Genomic DNA, 20030 nt, shown 5'->3' with positions numbered 1-20030 from the left:
CCGATGGGCGCGAGCGCCAGGTCACAATTTCTTGTCCCAATTGCGACCAGATGCCCGGATTTTGTCGAGCCCTGCCTCATGGGATGTTTAGTTCTGCAACAGCTGGAGGGCCATAGTTTTAGGATCCCTGCCTTAGACAGGCAGGTGAGAAGAGGTTATCCGTGGAAGCACATATAAGACTCCAAGCACAGGTTTCCTTTCCCAGTCCAGTAGCCTTGGGAGTTGGTTTCTGGAGCCTACAATACACACCCAATGTACAGTTTGCTATCGAGAACAGGTGCAGGGTCCAGAGATGACACCTCGATGTCTTTTTCTAATAGATGAAATATTTAACAGATCACATTCTGTACTTTTTTCTTTTCTGTCTGCCTGGTTAGCTCAATTGGTAGAGAATGAGGCACTTTTTTGGATTCTCATTTTCTTTATTTACAGATATTATGGGAAGAAATCGGGATCGATGTGTTGGGGGAGTGGTAAGTATAAGATCTATTAGCAGGGCTTTTTCTTCTCAAAGAATAGGTGTATGACCCCCCCCCCTTTTTCTGACACACCCTTCATGTCTACCCCCCTACTCATCTCTGAGCACCATCTATTGGTTCCCGTTCCTACCCACCTCCCAGTACAGCCTATTTTAAAGAATACAGAACCAAGTATCATTTTGTGCTACTAAATAATTTGTGTATATTTGATAGACCCCAGAAAAAGCATGCCCCACCAGTAACAATAGACCCACCCCTCAACAAAAAATCCCCCACACAATACACACTCCAGCAACAACAGATCCCCTGCACAATAATAGACCTTCCACAGCAACAACATATCAACCCATCAACAATAGATCTCCCAGCAGCCAGCATCAATAGACTCTCCAGCAGCCAGCATCAATAGACTCTCCAGCAGCCAGCATCAATAGACTCTACAGCAGCCAGCATCAATAGACTCTCCAGCAGCCAGCATCAATAGACTCTCCAGCAGCCAGCATCAATAGACTCTCCAGCAGCCAGCATCAATAGACTCTCCAGCAGCCAGCATCAATAGACTCTCCAGCAGCCAGCATCAAAAGACTCTCCAGCAGCCAGCATCAATATACTCTCCAGCAGCCAGCATCAATAGACTCTCCAGCAGCCAGCATCAATAGACTCTCCAGCAGCCAGCATCAATAGACTCTCCAGCAGCCAGCATCAATAGACTCTCCAGCAGCCAGCATCAATAGACTCTCCAGCAGCCAGCATCAATAGACTCTCCAGCAGCCAGCATCAATAGACTCTCCAGCAGCCAGCATCAATAGACTCTCCAGCAGCCAGCATCAATAGACTCTCCAGCAGCCAGCATCAATAGACTCTCCAGCAGCCAGCATCAATAGACTCTCCAGCAGCCAGCATCAATAGACTCTCCAGCAGCCAGCATCAATATACTCTCCAGCAGCCAGCATCAAAAGACTCTCCAGCAGCCAGCAACAATAGACCTCTCCCTCAACAGTAGAGTCCTCCCAGCAACAATAGACCTACCCAGAAACAATAGATCCCCACCATCGACATTAGATCCCCAGCAACTAGGATCAATAGACCCTCTAGCACTCCTTGCCATATAATAAATGAAAAAAGTGATGGTGTCTGCGCTGTGTAGCAAAGGGGCGGGGAACGTGAAGAAAGAAGAAGGGAAATAATGTAATCGGACAGTCGCATCCATCGCGTCACGAGTAGCCGAAAGAAGCCGAACGTCGGTGCGGCTCTATACGGCGCCTGCGCACCGACGTTCGGCTACTTTCGGAAAATCGTGACGCGATAGATGCGACCGTCGGAAGCCTGTCAATCAAATAGGAACGCCCAGTCCCGCAGCCCATACCCGGAAGCGGCGGAGAAGATCGCTCTCTAAAACGATAAGTACTGCTTCGTTTTTAAAAAAACACCCGATTCCCCTTCACAAAATGAGCATCAATCTAATGTTAAAAATTAACATTTCCGGGTGAACCTCCACTTAAAGTGGTGATCCCAAAGCCAAGTGTTGAAAGATGCAAAACACACCTCTTGTGGCTCCTAGCAGCTCACCTCACGGCTATACCTCTGATAACACGATAATCCACACTTGCGTCAGATGACACGATCTATCTGGGAGTTCCCTTGAAGGACCCAATAGCAGGTATGCACATGTGGAGGAACAACAAGGGAACATATAGCGTAACTCTGTAAACTTACTGATGGCTCTAACAGGATAAGGCACCAAATGCACTCACTCAAAGTGAAAGAACGATGAACCTATCTCCACGAGCGCCGAGCTCGCAAATGTCCTGCTTGTCTTCTCTCCTAATCTCCTGGGTTCACACTTGCGGCAAAGAATGGCTCAGAGAGTGGCAATGGAAATGGAGAAGAGAAGGGAGACACATCGCCTAATCCCGTAGGAACAAGTTTATTGGTAAAAACAATATATAAAAAATTCTCATTTTGCAGCTAAAACAGTGACATACATCCACGAGCTACGGGCCCGTCTGCCGATCGTCAGAAAGTGCAATGTCCAGTGCTCCAATCCCGACGCGTATCGTCTCGTCACGTGACTTCATCAGGGGCTGATCTTGCCCAGCAGAGCCGACCTGCCGCCGTATAACTGCGGCGGCTGGTCGGCAAGCGGTTAAACTTCTCCTTGTTCCTTGGCCTGCATTTACTAATTAGGTGACTTCTGAAGGCAATTGGATTTTAGTTAGGGGTATCAGAGTAAAGGGGGCTGAATACAAATACAAGCCACACTTTTCAGATATTTATTTGTAAAAAGAATTGAAAACCATTTATCATTTTCCTTCTTCACAATTATGTGCCACTTTGCGTTGGTCTATCTTATAAAATCCCAATAAAATCATGGGGTATGAATACCTTTTCAAGGCACTGTATGTATATCAGATAGGGACCTAGGTCATAAGCTTTTTGAGGGCAGGGACTGATGTGAATGTATAATATGTAAAGTACTGCCTAAATTGTCAATGCTATATAAATACCTGTATCAAATAAATCTAAGCCTCTGATAAATTCTGGTATATTTAGGTCCATTCATTTGATGGAACCAAAGAAGATGCAGAAGCTATCATGGATCTGAATCTCTACATTGGCATTAATGGCTGGTAAGAAGTGAAGTTGTTCTCTTTTTTTATATATTGCATCTGGAAAGTCTTCGCATCGCTTCAGTTTTTCCACATTTTGTTATGTTACAGCCTTATTCCAAAATAGATTACTTTCATTATTTTTCTCAAAATTCTACAAACAATACCCCATAATGACAACGTGAAAGAAGTTTGTTTGAAATCGTTGCAAATGTTTTAACCACTTCCATACAGGGCACTTACGCACCTTCCCGCCCAAGCCAATTTTCAGCTTTCAACACTGTCGCACTTTGAATGGCAATTGCGCGGTCGTGCTACACTGTACCCAAACAACATTGGCGTCCTTTTTTCCCCACAAATAGAGCCTTCTTTTGGTGGTATTTGATCACCTCTGCAATTTTTTTTTTTGCGCAACAACTAAAAAAAGACTGATTTTTTTTTAAAAAAATTACGTTTTTTTTTTTTTTTGTAAATAAGTAAGTTTTCTCTTTCAATTACGGGCACTGATATGGCGGCACAGATGAGATGGCACTGATGGACATCGATGAGGTAGTACTGACGGGCACAGATGAGGTGGCACTGATTGGCGGCGCTGGTATGCGGCACTGATGGGCACTCATAGGTGGCACTGATGGGCACTCATGGGCGGCACTGATGGGCACTCATGGGCGGCACTCATGGGCGGCACTTATGGGTGGCACAGATGGGCACTGTGGGGTGGCACAGATGGGCACTGTGGGGTGGCACAGATGGACACTGTGGGGCGGCACAGATGGACACTGTGGGGCGGCACAGATGGACACTGTGGGGCGGCACTGATGGACACTGTGGGGCGGCACTGATGGACACTGTGGGGCGGCACTGATGGACACTGTGGGGCGGCACTGATGGACACTGTGGGGCGGCACTGATGGACACTGTGGGGCGGCACTGATGGACACTGTGGGGCGGCACTGATTTACTTATGTTGCCAGTCAGTGCCCATTTGTGGGCACTGATTGGCATCTTTTTTTTTTTCAGACTTTTTTTTGCCCCTTTTTTTTTTTTTTTTTGCCCTTCCCTGGTGGTCCAGTGTGGCGATCCGAGGGGGGGGCTGCGCTGATAAACAATCAGCGCGAACCCCCCCCCCTGTCAGGAGAGCCGCCGATAGGCTCTTCTCTACTCGCGTCTGTCAGACGCGAGTGAGGAAGAGCCATCAACGGCTCTTCCTGTTTACATTGTGATCAGCCGTGATTGGACACGAGATCGGTGTTGCGGGGTGTCAGACTGACACCCTGCAACAACGATCGCCGCGATGCGTGCTCCCGGGGGCGCGCAGCGGCTCAGAATCCTGAGGACGTCATATGACGTCCAGTCAGGATTCTACAACCACTTTGCCGACGTCAATATGTCATTGGCGGGTGGCAAGTGGTTAAAAATCAAAAAGTAAAAAAAAATCAAAGCCTTTGCCATGACACTCAAAATTAAGCTCAGGTGCCTCCTGTTTCCACTGATCATCCTTAAGATGTTTCTACGACTTGATTGGAGTCTACTGTGGTAAATTCAGATGATTGGACATGATTTGTAAAGGCACACACCTGTCTATATAAGGTCCCACAGTTAACAGTGCATGTCAGAGCACAACCAAGCCATGAAGTCCAAGGAAATGTCTGTAAAACATCTGAGGATTGTATCGAGGCATAGATCTGGGGAAGGGTACAGAAAAAAAATATGCTGCATTGACGATTAAAATGAGCACAGTGGCCGGCATCTTCCATAAATGTAGGGAAAGAGACCGCCGCTCCAATGAGTGCACCTCGGTGGTAAATATGGACTCAGAAAAATCCAGTGGGTGCAGGCAATGCACAAAGCATAAATAGAAGCAAAAAGGTATGGACAGCCGTACTCCGATAAATGTAAAAAACAATAAAAGCCTTTAATCCAGTAAAAAAACACTGCACAAACACAGAAACAGCAAACGGTGGGATGATATAGCTGACGCGTTTCACATTGTTATACAATGCTAGTCTTAGCTATGACTAGCATTGTATAACAATGTGAAACGCGTCAGCTATATCATCCCACCGTTTGCCGTTTTCTGTTTGTGCAGTGTTTTTTTACTGGATTAAAGGCTTTTATTGTTTTTTACATTTATAGGAGTGCGGTTGTCATACCTTTTTGCTTCTATTTATCTTCCATAAAAGGAAGTCGTTTGGACCACCAGGACTCCTCCTAGAGTGGGCCGCCTGGCCGAACTGAGCAAATGGGGGAGAAGGGCCTTAGTCAGAGAGGTGATCAAGAACCTGACGGTCACTCTGACAGAGCTTTAGCATTTCTCTGTGGAGAGAGGAAAACCTTCTAGAAGAACAACATCTCTGCAGCACTCCAACAATCAGGCTTGTATGGTAGATTGGCCAGACGGAAGCCGCTCCTCAGTAAAAGGCACATGACAGCCCACCTGGTGTTTGCCAAAGGGCACCTGAAGGACTCTCAGACCATGAGAAACAAAATTCTCTGGTCTGAAGGAACAAAGATTGAACTCTTTTGGCCTGAATACCATCCCTACAGTGAAGCATGGTGGTGGCAGCATCATGCTGTGGGGATGTTTATTCAGTGGCAGGGACTGGAGACTAGTCAGGATCAAGGGAAAGATGAATGCAGCAATGTACAGAGACATCCTTGATGAAAACTTGCTCCAGAGCGCTCTGGACCGCAGACTGGGGCGAAGGTTCATCTTCCAACAGACAACAACACTAAGCACACAGCCAAGATAACAAAGGAGTGGCTCCGGGGCAACTCTGTGAATGTCCTTTGAATGGCCCTTAGCCAAAGCCCAGACTTGAACCCGATTGAACATCTGTGAAGAGATCTGAAAATGGCTGTGCACCGACGCTCCCCATCCAACCTGATGGAGATTGAGAGGTCCTGCAAAAGAAGAATGGAGAAACTGCCCCAAAATAGGTGTGCCAAGCTTGTAGCATCATACTCAAATAGACTTGAGGCTGTAATTCGTGCCAAAGGGGCTTCAACAAAGTATTAAGCAAAGGCTGTGAATACTGTGTACATGGGATTTGTTTTCTGTTTTTATTTTTAAAGTGGAATTCCACCATAAATATAACATTACATCAGTAGTTTTAAAAAAATGTCATTAGTCCTTTAAGAATTTTTTTTTTTTTTTTTGATGCCTTCAAAGTGTTGTTGTTAGGCAGAATAGCTAATCTTCCTCTTCCTGCACCTAGGTGCTTAAGCTTCCTAACCTACACCGCACAGACTCCTGGGAATGTAGTGGGTGTAACTTTCAGGAGGTCTGTGCACTCCCCAGTCTCGAAGAATCATGTGACTTGGACAGTACAGGTGCTGAAACCGATCTGAAACCTAATACACTGCTTGTGCAGCACTGAGCATGTGCAAGGCTGAAATCCAGGAAGTCATACAGTCTGGTTTCATGATGCCCACACTTAAGATGGCCCAGTCGATTTCTATTTTATAAAGTGTCTAAATGCTGTAACAACCTAACAAAAACGGACCTTAGTTTACAGGCCAACTTTACTAGAATACATTAAGCTTGTGTATTACAGGGGTATTTATATTTAAAAAGTGAAATTGTGGCCGGAACTCCGCTTTAATAAATATGCAAAGATTTCAAACAAACTTCTTTCACGTTGTCATTATGGGGGTAGTGTTTGTAGAATTTTTAGGAAAATAATTAATTTTATCTATTTTGGAATAAGGCTGTAACATAACAAAATGTGTGGGGGAAAAAGTGAAGCGCTGTGAATACTTTCTGGACACAGTGTATCTGTATAGAATAAAATACAAAGCTGCTTAAGAGAAGAATTCTAGCATAAGACAAGGATCAGGATAGGGAACAGATGTTGCATGCATTGCCAGCTGTAGGTGAAACTTGGTATTACAGGTTGTATACCTAAGAGCCAGGCACACTTTCACTTTTAACTACTTGCCGACCTGCTGTCGTCGTTTTACAGCGGCAGGTTGGCTCCCCTGCGCGAGAGCCCGTAGCTCTACGTCGGCTCTCACGCGGGCCACTAGGGGCGCTGCGCGCCCCCGGAGGCGCGCTCACCCCCCGACTCCCTGCCCGGCCGGCACGATCGCCGCCGGGCACACGCGATCGCTCGTTACAGAGCGGGGACCGGGAGCTGTGTGTGTAAACACACAGCTCCCGGTCCTGTCAGGGAGAGAAATGCTGATCTTCAGTTCATACAATGTATGAACAGAAGATCGGTAATTTCCCCTAGTGAGGTCACCCCCCCTACTGTTAGAACACACCTAGGGAACATACTTGACCCCTTCCCCTGCCCCTAGTGTTAACCCTTTCCCTGCCAGTGGCATTTTTATAGTAATCCAATGCTATGTTTATAGTACTCTGATCTCTATAAAAATGCCAATGGTCCCAAAAATGTGTCAAAAGTGTCCGAAGTGTCCCTCCATAATATATTATTACAAATGCCATAAAAATACCCCCTATGCTTGTAAACTGCTATAAACTTTTGCGCAAGAACCAATCAATAAAACGCTAATTGCGATTATTTTTTTTTTTAGCGAAAAACAATATGTAGAATAGAATACGTATCGCCTAATCTGAGGAAAAAAATAGTTTTATATATATTTTTGGGGAGATCTTGATTATAGCAAAAAGTAAAAAATATTGCATTTTTTTCAAAATTGACGCTCTATTTTTGTTTATAGCTCAAAAAATAAAAACCGCAGAGGTGATCAAATACCACCAAAAGAAAGCTCTATTTGTGGGGAAAAAAATGACGCCAATTTTGTTTGGGAGCCACATTGCACGACCACGCAATTGACAGTTAAAGCGACGCAGTGCCGAATCGCAAAAAGTGCTCTGGTCTTTGACCAGCAATATGGTCCGGGGGTTAAGTGGTTAACACAAACATTTCTTCATCTACAGACAGCCACGATTTAACACTAACCTATCTAGCCCTGTAAAGAGGAAAACTGTATAAATACCTTTTTTGAAGCTGATATGACCCCATCCCATGCTGAGCTGTCAGCTGCGGCTTCGCTGTATAGACGGGTGCAGAGGACACAGCCGACAACGGAAGTCCCATCGTAAGTCTATGGTTGACGTCACTCCCTATTCATTTCACAGCCGTTGTCGGCTGTGTCCTCAGCAGAACTTCCGCCAGAACTGCGACATTATGGCGGACACATCAGACAATTTTGACACATTTTTGGGACAATTGTAATTTTCACAGCAAAAAATGCTATATAAATGCATTGTTTACTGTGAAAATTACAATTGCAGTTTGGGAGTTAACCACTAGGGGGTGCTGAAGGGGTTAAGTGTGACCTCATATGTGTTTCTAACTGTAGGGGGGCGGGGCTGGACGTGTGACGTCATTAATTGTGTTTCCCTATCTCAGGGAACACACGATCAATGACAGCGCCACAGTGAAGAACGGGGAAGCTGTGTTTACACACAGCTCTTCTCGTTCTTCAGCTTCGGGACCGATTGCAGGACTCCAGCGGCGATCGGGTCAGCGGGTCCCGCGGCTTTGGACCCGGTCGTGGGCGCGTGCCCGCGACCCATGGCTGGGCACTTAAAGAGGACGTACCTGTACGTGCTTGTGCCATTCTTACCGACGTATATGTGCAGGAGGCGGTCCTTAAGTGGTTAACTCATTTGTATACATTGGGGAAATTTTTTTTTTGATCCCCTGCAGATTTTGTAAGGTTGCAGGATTTCCATCGTATTGTGTTATCAATGGTTTGTTTGGTGACTGTGGTCCCAACTGCCTTGAGATCATTCACAAGCTCCTCCCGTGTAGTTCTGGGCTGATCCCTCACTTTGATCATGAACATCCTTACCCCATGAGTCGAAATCTTGCATGGAAGATCCAGACTGAAGGCAATTGAGGGTTATTTTGTATTTCCTCCATTTGTGAATAATCGCTACAACAGTTGTCTCCTTCTCACCAAGCTTCTTACTGATGGTTATGTAGCCCATTCCAGCCTTGTGCAGGTCTATAATCTTGTTCCTGATGTCCTTTGTCAGCTCTTTGGTCTTGCCAATGATGGTGAGGTTTGAATGGAAGAAAGAGATTCGGTAGACAGGTGTCTTTTATACAATTAACGAGTTGTCCTTAGGAGAACCTTTTTAACCACTTAAGGACCGCCTCCTGCACATATACGTCGGCAGAATGGCACGACTGGGCACAGGCACGTACCTGTACGTTGCCTTTAAGAGTCCAGCCGTGGGTCGCGCGACCCGGTCCCAAGCTCCGTGACCGCCACTGGTGACTCCCGCGATAGGGTCACAGGAGCTGAAGAACAGGGAGAGGTGTGTGTGTAAACAAACCTTCCTCGTTCTTCTGTCTGGCAGTGTCACTGATCGTCTGTTCCTTGTTATAGGAAAAGACGATCAGTGACGTCACACCTACAGCCACGCCCCCCTACAGTAAGAATCACTCTATTAAGGCACACTTAACCCCTTAGCACCCCCTAGTGGTTAACCCCTTTACTGCCATTGTCATTTTCACAGTAATCAGTGCATTTTTTTAGCACTTTTCACTGTGAAAATGACAATGGTCCCAAAAATGTGTCAAAAGTGTCCGACGTGTCCGCCATAATGTCGCAGTCACGAAAAAAATTGCTGATCACCACCATTACTAGTAAAAATAAATTATTAATAAAAATGCCATAAAATTATCCCCTATTTTGTAAACACTATAACTTTTGCGCAAACCAATCAATAAATGCTTATTGCGATTTTTTTTTTACCAAAAATAAGTAGAACAACACGTATCGGCCTAAACTGAGGGGGAAAAAAATGTGTTTTATATATTTTTTGGGGGATATTTATTTTAGAAAAAAGTTAAAAACATTGGATTTTTTTCAAAATTGTCGCTCTATTTTTGTTTATAGCTAAAAAAAAAAAAAACGCAGAGGTGATCAAATACCACCAAAAGAAAGCTCTATTTGTGGGAAAAAAGGACGCCAATTTTGTTTGGGAGCCACGTCACATGACCGCGCAATTGTCAGTTAAAGCGATGCAGTGCGGAATCGCAAAAAGGGGCAAGGTCCTTAACCTGCATAGTGGTCCGGGTCTTAAGTGGTTAAATTGACAGGACTAATCTGTGTACCACATGAGTACACACTGTAGCCAATCTGTGGGAGCCAGAATTATTGTTGGTTGGTAGGGGATCAAATACTTATTTTATTCACTGAACTGCAACTCAATTTATAATATTTGTATCATGTGTTTTTTCTGGATTTTTGGTTGATATTCCGTCTCTATCATTTAATATACCTATGATATCAATTATAGACCCTTCATTTCTTTGTAAGTGGGCAAACTTACAAAATCTGCAGGGGATCAAATAATTATTTTCCCTTACTGTATGTGCTTTTCTTTACATTATATGGAAATTCTCTTCCTGTTCTGAGAAACAGTTGCTGAGATCACTGTTGATTACAGATGACTGACCACGTGCATTATTCACAAAGCAAAGTTGCGGCGGCGTAGCGTAAATAGGCTGGCGTAAGCCCGCCTAATTCAAATGTGGAACATGTGGGTGTGTTTTATGTTAATTTATTGTGACCCACGTAAATGACGCTTTTTACAAACGGCGCATGCACCGTCCGTGAAAGTATCCCAGTGCGCATGCTCCAAATTAACCTGCAAAAAGCCAATGCTTTGGACGTGAACGTAAATGACGCACAGCCCTATTTGCAAACGACTTACGCAAACGATGTAATTGACGGAAAATTCGATGCTGGCCCGACGTCCATACTTAACATTGGCTGCGCCTCATATAGCAGGGGTAACTTTACGCCGGAAAAAGCCTAACGTAAACGGCGTATCTGTACTGCGACGGCCGGGCGTACATTCGTGAATAGGCGTATCTAGCTGATTTACATATTCTAGGCGTAAATCAGCGTACACGCCCCTAGCGGCCAGCGTAAATATGCAGTTAAGATACGACGGCGTAGGAGACTTACGCTGGTCGTATCTTAGACAAATTCTGGCGTATCTGATTCTTTGAATCAGGCGCCAAGATACGACGCCTCACACTCAGAGATACGCCGTCGTATCTCCTACCTGAATCTGGCCCATTACATTTAACTCAATGCATCATTTTTATATTGATGCTATAAAAAAAAAATCACTCAAATAGCCATAGCAATGCAGGAGATATAATTCTTGCCATGTATTGTAAATTGGGCAAAATGAAGACACTGGTGGGTAGCTGCTCTTATTCTGTATGGACAGGAGGGTGACAATATTTACAGGTTTCCATTTCTCATCTCCCAGTTCATTGAAAACGGCTGCAAACCTGGAGGTCCTGAAGACCATCCCCAGCGAGAGACTGATGATCGAGACAGGTGAGCGTTATATGTATTTTTTTTCTATTATCTGTGCTTCTTTCTGATGATCATGTGCTGGTCGGAGCGGAGGGAATATTTCTTCAGTTTCGGGTGCATGCCCATTCAGCTCGCATGTTCTTCTGCCTTGGCTCAAGTCCCGGCCAGCCGCCTGCCTGCTTATCTCCTTGCCTTCCCTGGTGGAGTGATCTTCCTCTGCTCTCCACCCAGAAGTAGCCGGGGCCCGGAGAGTAAGTCTTGAGAGGCTGTGTGGCAGGTAGCAGCGACGGGCAGAGATTTGCTGATTGCCCCCATTACTAGTAAAAAAATATATATATATTCCCTTGATTTCAAATTTTAAAATCTGGTCACCTTAAAAACTATGCTATAAAACTGATGTAACTGCCATTTTCTGTGTTATGAACAGACGCCCCCTGGTGTGGAGTAAAGAATACACACGCTGGGTCCAAGTACGTGAAAACCACTTTCCCAACTAAGAAGAAATGGGAGGCCGGTCATTGCTTGAAGGACAGGAATGAGCCTTGCCACATTGTGTAAGTGATTGAGGTGCACAGATCATTGTCAGTGTAAACTGCAGATACACCAAATATCTTTAGGTAGCGTTCAATCACACCAGAACATCGTGATTTTTATTATAAAAGCACATTACTGTAGCACACAGTAGATGCAGTGCATTACAACACACATATGTACGCTTTCTCCCTTGCACTCGTGCAGGACTTATTTTTTGCGGGTTGGCAGCCCATTCATTTTAAATGACACGTGTTTATCATGTATACTTCTCTCTGGTGTGATTGAAGCCCTAGGAACTGTTCACATTGGGGGAGATTTACTAAAACATGTGCACTCAGATTGCCGCTACAATAAACAATAAAAACCCATAGGCCCCGTACACACGGTCAGACCAAACCGATGAGAATGATCCGAAGTTCAGTTTCATCGGACCAAACCGACCGTGTGTATAGGCCATCGGTCAGTTTTCCTTCGGTCCAAAATTTTAAAACATGCTTCAAAATTGAACCGATGGACCGCTTCCCCATCGGACCAAACCGATGGTTAGTACAGAAAAGCATCGGTTCAAAACCCGCGCATGCTCAGAATCAAGTCGACGCATGCTTGGAAGCATTGCATTTCGTTTTATTTAGCACGTCGTGTGTTTGACGTCACCGCGTTCTGACCCGATCGGTTTTTGGAACGATGGTGTGTACACATCATCAGACCATCAGGCCACTTCAGCGGTGAACCAATGAAAACGGTCCGTCGGACCATTCTCATCGGTTTTGTCCGACCGTGTGTACGGGGCCTTAGTGTTTTACAATACCTACTCGTGTGCCTCTAAAACTCCAAATTCCCTTAGTTCATAGCTAAAAATATACACATTATCGGGACGCAGGGCTGGACTGGGACAAAAATGTGGCCCTGGACTTCATCCAGACCGGCCCAGGGCACAAGACATCAGGGTACAGTGCACATCGGGGTACGGTACAGAGCTCAGCACATCAGGGTACAGGGCACACCACATTGGGGCATGGGGCACATCAGGGCACATAGCACCACAGGGCATATAGCACATCAGGGCACATAGGGGCACAGAGCACATCAGGGCACATTGTTTACCAGCCAGCATTGCAGAGTAGCGCAGAAAGCGTTTGTTCTCAAGTCACGCTGAGGCTGCTCCCCGACGGCCCCTCCTCTCTTCTCGTCCATCCCAGATGATGTCACAGGAAAATGTGGATGGATGAGAAGAGAGGTGGGGCCGCCGGGGGGCGGGGAGCAGCCTCAGCGTGACTTGAGAACACATGCTTCCTGCGCTGCTCTGCATGCTGGCTAATCTCGATTTACCTGTCAGGCGCCAGCTGTCGGCGATTGACAGGTAGATCGCTGGGGACCTCCGACCGGCCCACTGAGCCATCGGCCCACCGGGAATCTCCCGGTAATCCCGATGGCCAGTCCATCCCTGTCGGGACGTTGGCACACTGCTACCGCTTTATCCACAGTATCACCCTGTGAGGATACACATTAAAAACGTAATCCTTTTCATATCTAACTTCAGGTTGTTCAGCTAAAGTGGAGTTCCACTCGTTTTTCAAGCTTATTACAAGTCAGCAGCTAAAGAAAGTATAGCTGCTGACTTTTAATAAACACACTCACCTGTCCCACGTTCCAGCGATACTGCTGCCCAAAGCCTTGGTTTTCTCCCCTGCCGTTTCTCTGCGCCAGTATCACAGTGTGGGCACCCGGCTGTGACCCCCTGTCGTGAATGACTGAACAGTCTTCTGAGACCTGTGACGTGTCCCAGAAGATTCCAGGGAGGCAGGGGGAGAGAGTCGTCTAGGCAGTGCGTGTGGAAGTGGAGCTTGGTAACCTGTCAAAACTAGGTACCCACTCCCCCCCCCCCCCCCAAAAAAAAATGGCATGCCAAATGTGGCATGTCAGGGGGTTAGGACTCCTTAAAGCGGAATGTTCCACTTTTGGGTTGAACTCCGCTTTAAGCTTTGACAATGCAACCTTGAAGCTGTTTCCAGAGCTGCACCAGATTTTGCACACTCCAGTTTAAGTAAATCGCCCCTTTTGTGTCTGGTACAGAAGATAATTTAACTGTGTTTGATTATTTAAATCTGACGGGAAGCTGTGGTCTATGAGCTGTACATACATACTAACATTTGGCCTGCCTAGCTCAATGGCTAAAACAAAAAAAGAGGGTGCACCAGCCTTGTGCATTATCATAAAAGAAATGTATTGAATAAAAAAAATATATACTTACAAGAGTAAGGCCCCTTTCACATGGGCGCCTCTGCTAAGCAGAATCCGCTTTCTCTGTGGGGGGGATCTCTCCACTCCATCCCCACTGAGAAGGCAAGTGACAGGTCCCATCTCCGCTCCACTATGCAAACAGACAAGGAGACTCACTCTTCTATATGGGGGCAATTGGATGGAAACCGACCAATCCGTGAGAAGAATGGGAATATGACCACCACCCATCTGTATTCGGCAGATTGGATCGATGGCGGCAGGTATCAGTAGACTGTGTCCGCTAACATCTGCCGCTCCATAGAAGAGAGTGGAGGGTCCGATCAGGTCCGCCTGAAAAAACTGACCGGCTGACCTGATCGAACAGCCGGTGTGAAAGGGGTCTAAATGAATTCAGGGGACACTTATTGGGGTACTTTCACACTGCCAGCGCCCGGGTGTCAGCGGTAAAGCCCCTGCTATTTTTAGCGGCGCTTTACCATCGTTTTGTGATGCTTTTCGGACACTAGCGGGGCGCTTTTTAACCCCTGCTAGCGGCCGAAAAAGGTTATTAAAAGCGCCGCTGCCCCATTGATTTCAATGGCAGGGGTGCTTTAGGAGCGGTGTATTAATATGGACTGATAATGCCTGTTGTCCCTTTAGCGCTGATTGTTGCTTCAGTCTAGTTGCCCCAGACGGGCAATGTGAATTAAAGGGGTTGTAATGGGTACAAATTTTTTTTTTTTTTTCCTAAACAGCTTCCTTTACCTTAGTGCAGGTCCTCCTTCACTTACCTCATCCGTCCATTTTGCTTTTAAATGTCCTTTTTTCTTCTAAGAAATCCTCACTTCCTGTTCTTCTGTCTGTAACTCTACACAGTAATGCGAGGCTTTCTCCTTGGTGTGGGAGTGTCGTGCTCGTCCTCTCCCTTGGACTACAGGAAAGTCAGGACTCCCACTAACACACAGCTCCTTTCTCTATCTGCAACGTAGAGCGCGTCCTGACTTTCCTGTAGTCCAGGGAGGGGGCGAGCACGACACTCCACACCAGGGAGAAAGCCTTGCATTACTGTGTGGAGGTTACAGACAGAAGAACAGGAAGTGAGGATTTCTCAGAAGAAATAAGGACATTTAAAAGCAAAATGGAAGGATGAGGTAAGTGAAGGAGGACTGCACTAAGGTAAAGGAAGCTATTTAGGGGAAATATTTGTATCTTTACAACCCCTTTAAGCTATATGGTGTATGTATAGTGCTTGGTAGGGGTTAGAAGCACCTGAGAAAATTCTACAGTGTGGACAATCCTTGGATCTGTCTGGTCTTGCTGGACATATTCTGTAAAATTGGGACCTGTGAACCATGGCTGTCCTTACCTAAGTCTATAACATTAGTCACAAAGGCTTGAGACCTTCTTTAAAATATTATGCTATAAAGCCACCGCAAATATATTTTTGCTGGCAAATATCTTTAACTTTCAAGGTGTTTGGCTGATGGGTATCTCTAATAAAAATATTGTATGTGATTTTGCAGACAAATCCTGGAGATTATTGCGGCGGTCAGAGAAGAAGATCCAGAGGAGCTCGCCAAAACCCTCTACAACAACACAAGCAAAGTCTTCTTCCCGGATAAATAGGAGAATGGCCAAATCAGCTCTGGTCCACCCAGTACTTAGACTCCCAATTTATTAAAAAGTATCCTTATTTTCAGGTCCCATGTGGCCCTGTTCACAATAGTGCGATTTTTTTTTTCCTGCGTTAGCGGTCGCACTGCAATGCATGACGCTGGAGAACACATTGGTGCCCATTCACATTAATGAAATATGGTGCAGGTGCTTCTTTTAATGCAACATACTGAATTTTTGGCCCCGTAGACTTTAAAATCTGAATTCCTCAAATTCAGCAACTTTGTAAAAAGTACAGACACACCATGACTTAAAGCGGAGTTCTGCCAAAAATAATATTATTAAAAGTCAGCAGCTTCTGACTTAATATATGGACACTTACCTGTCTAGGGCGCCCACGAAGCTGATCTTTATATTTATGAAAATAATTGCATTTCTGTGTACAGTGGGACATCAGATATAGTGATTGCAAGGTCCTTGGTTTAGTAACACTTTAAAGTGATTGTAAAGGTTTTCTTTAAAAAAACAAACAAAACATGTTATACTTACCTGCTCTGTGCAAGGGTTTGCAGAGCAGCCCCAATCCTCCTCTTCTGGGGTCCCCAGCCAGCACTCCTGCCTCCTCCCCTTCATCAGGTGCCCTCACAAAATGTTGCTTTTCTTGTGGGCACCCGTGCAGGCGCTCTCCAGAGTAGACTGCTGCAATCCATTGACACATGCAGCGGGACTCCGCCCCACCCGTGTCACTGGATTTAATTGACAGCAGCGGAAGCCAATGGCTCCTTGCTGCCATCAATCTATCCAATGAGGAGAGAGACAGCGACTAGAGCAACTGGGCTCATGCACATTGCTGGATCAGATGGGCTCAAGCGAGTAAAAGGGGGGATCTGGGGGGAAGCAAAGAAGGTTTACAATCACTTTAACTTTCCTTTTTAATTGGTATAAACTGAAGGCTTCTCCTGAATGGCGAAGAAGTTCTGAGCCCTACTGTCTTTAAATCCTGCAGCAGACAGGAAGTTGTCTGTACTGTGACAGGAACACAGTACAACAGGCATGTCCAAAGTCCGGCCCGCTGGCCAATCGCAGCTGGTAATTTTGACATGTATATCTTTTGTGGCCCCCCAACGAACCCCCGAGTGTCGGGGGCCACAAAAGACATATATGCTGGCTGCCTTGGAAGGGATGGGGCGGGCTGAGTGCCGTACATCCAGGAGAGGAGTATTTCCAGTTTACACGGTGTCTGGTGGAAAAGGAAGTCCCGTCTCCTGCGCTGCCATTGGACAATTGTTTTGTCCATCATAGGCAGCAGGACTTTCTATTAAAGCGGATGTGCCACTAAAAAAATATATTAAAAGCCAGCAGCTACAAATACTGCAGCTGCTGACTTTTAATATTAGGACACAGCAGATGAGGACACAGCGATCGCTCGTCACCCTGCTGCTCCCCCCTCCATCCACGGTGAGGGAACCAGGAAGTGAAGCGCTCCGGCTTCACTGCCCGGTTCCCTACGGCGCATGCGCGAGTCGCGCTGCGCCCGCCGATTGGCTCCCGCTATGTGCTGGGAGCCGAGTGTTCCCAGAACACAACGGGGGACGGACGGGAAGTAAGGAAAAAACCCGTCTTTTGCCCGTATCGTAGGGCCGGAAGTGGGTGCAGATACCTGTCTACAGGTATCTGCACCCCCATCCCCCCTGAAAGGTGTCAAATGTGACACCGGAGGGGGGGAGGGTGCCGATCAGCGGGACTCCACTTTAGAGTGGAGATCCGCTTTAAAGAGGCCGCAGAGAAAACAGGAGTTTCTCCTGTATGTCTGTTGGCGCTCGTCCCACCCCCTCCCTGTCTCCTCCGAGGCTGCAGATGGGCATGAATAAGCCTGCACTGATGGCAATGGTGAGTCTGCATTCATGGCAATGTGGTGCTGCATAAATGGCAAGGGGGTTTGCTGCATTTATGGCACTTGTGAGGCTGCAGATGGGCACTGATTAGGCTGCATTGATGGGCACTGACTCTTATTTTGCTGCACAGTTCTTTATTTAAAATGTAAGACTTTTTTACTGCAACTTCCTTTTTAAAGTTAAAGGGTCACTAAAGGAAAACATTTTTTTAGCTAAATAGCTTCCTTTACCTTACTGCAGTCCTGGTTTCATGTCCTCATTGTTCGTTTTTGCTTTGAAGTAGCTGTAATTCTGCTGTGATCTCCACACTTCCTGGTTGCCTGTTTCCTTATAACCATCGTACTGGGAGATTTTCACGATGGTCTAAGCTGTCATTACTGTGTGTCTAAAACTCCTCAGAACCAGATTCATTTTAAAAACAAAACACTGCCCTGGATTTGTTTGTTTTTGTTCTGTGAGTCTTCCCGACTCACCTCTCACCCGGAACTTCATGTATGTACCTTTAAAGCCGAAAGTGAAACTAGAGGCACATCATATGATAGATTAAATTAAATTTTTAATCATTTTTAAAAGGAATCAGTTAACTTTTATGTCTCTATACCCTGTAAACAGTCATTTCAGCCAAAACATTTTTTCCCTTTAGTGATCCTTTAAGGTGCGTGTTATAAGCCGATAAATACGGTATATCCAAATAACACAACCAAGCTCATCTCTTTACCACACACAGCCACAAAGGCAAGACAATTTGTGTTGGGCGGTGTATTAGTTGCTCAAACTAACACACTTAGACCAAATTTTAATGGTTTAAAGAATGTCAGGCAAAATAGTCAGCCCTCACGCATGTTCACTTCATCAAATCTGGCCCTTTTTTTTAAAAAAAGTTTGGACACCCCTGCAGTACCCTGCTAGCTCCTGATGCTGCTTATAGCATATTAGCTGCAAATGTGAAAAAAAAAATTGTTGGTACTTTGATGTATAGGGTGCATGAGGCTATCGCCACTTCTTCCCATTATGCAGTACCTCATGCCTGAGTAGCCAATTGCCAGGCTCTGGTGCTGCCACATGATGGATAGTTTATTCCCCCCCCCCATTGACAAATGAAGGGGTTAGGTAGAGCAAAGATTATAACGTGTAAGAATAAACCATTTGTGTAAAATGAAGTACTCATGGATTTCTAAGCAATAAACAGGAACAAATTGCTCAGATATAAAAGTTTTGCTGACCTCTTCTTAGGTTTGATGTGAGCACATTGGTCGCTTTATAAAGGGTAAGCAAGTGGGATCCATTCCATCCAAAGTGTCCTGGGAGCCCTAAGACATGGTGGGAGTAATTTACTAAAACTGGTGCAGTTGTGTATAGTAACCAATCAGCTTCCAGGTTTTATTGTGAAAGCTTAATTGAACAAGCTGAAGTTAGAAGCTGATTGGTTACTGTGCAGAGCTCCACCAGATTTTGCACTCTCCGGTTTTAGTAAATCTCCCCCGATGTGTGCTCCTATGCAAACCTTACACAGCTCCTTGTATTTTTTGCTCTAAACAAAAAAGTGCGACAATTTGGAAAAAAAAATACTATTTTTTACTTTCTGCTATAGAAAATATACAATAAAAATTAAAAAAAAACGAATTTCTTCGTCAATTTAGGCCAATATGTATTCTGCTACATATATATTACAAAACAAAATCTCAAAAGGATGTATATATTGGTTTGCGCAAAAGATATAGTTTCTACAAACTAGCTGAGATATTTTTTTTTTACTAGTAATGGCAGCGATCGGCAACTTATAGCAGTAGACAGTCGGGACACTAAGGGCTCTTTCACATGGAGCGGCCGTACAGGTCCGCCTGTCAGTTTTTTTTGCGGACCTGTACGGGCGCTCCGTGCTCCTCTATGGAGCCGCGGATGTCGGCGGTGACATGCCCGCTGACATCCGATCCGCCAAAGTGTGACGGAGGAAAAACCTACTTTTCCATCCAACTGGCGGGGACCGCCCTGTCATCCGCCGGCTCAGCGGGGATCAACGGAGCGATCCCCGCTGAGCAAGCGGAGGTGCACGGGGCGGATCATTACTGATCCCCCCTGTGTGAAAGGGGCCTAACTGACACTTTTTGGGGATCAGTGACACCAATACAGTAATCAGTGCTAAAACATATTCACTGTCACTGTACCAATGACACTGGTAGGGGAGGGATCAGGGGCGATCAAGGGGTTAAATGTGTGCCTGCCACATGCTTTACTGCTGTGGGGGAGGTGCTGTACTAGTGCAAGGCATGGATCGGTGCCTCTGCTTAACAGAGACAGAGGATCCATGTCTTCTGTAGTGACAGAACAGTGATCTGCCTTGTTTACATAGGCAGATC

At 45.7% G+C, this 20030-nt stretch overlaps 1 protein-coding gene across 1 annotated transcript in view; it reads left to right on the top strand.

Annotated features, from left to right (window-relative positions):
* Window positions 1–15889, top strand: part of TATDN1 (TatD DNase domain containing 1) — a 39604-nt gene extending 23715 nt beyond the window's left edge. The window contains exons 8-12 of the mRNA XM_040354939.1: window positions 433–473; window positions 3033–3109; window positions 11361–11431; window positions 11838–11964; window positions 15688–15889. Of these exons, the coding sequence (XP_040210873.1) occupies window positions 433–473; window positions 3033–3109; window positions 11361–11431; window positions 11838–11964; window positions 15688–15790 (419 nt within the window). The 3' untranslated portion in view covers window positions 15791–15889. The remainder of the gene's footprint in view (window positions 1–432; window positions 474–3032; window positions 3110–11360; window positions 11432–11837; window positions 11965–15687) is intronic.
* The last annotated feature ends 4141 nt before the right edge of the window (window positions 15890–20030 follow it).

This window comes from Rana temporaria, chromosome 5 (assembly GCF_905171775.1).
Source record: "Rana temporaria chromosome 5, aRanTem1.1, whole genome shotgun sequence".
In the NCBI taxonomy this organism is placed as follows: domain Eukaryota; kingdom Metazoa; phylum Chordata; class Amphibia; order Anura; family Ranidae; genus Rana; species Rana temporaria.
This window is presented reverse-complemented; position numbering and strand designations above follow the sequence as displayed.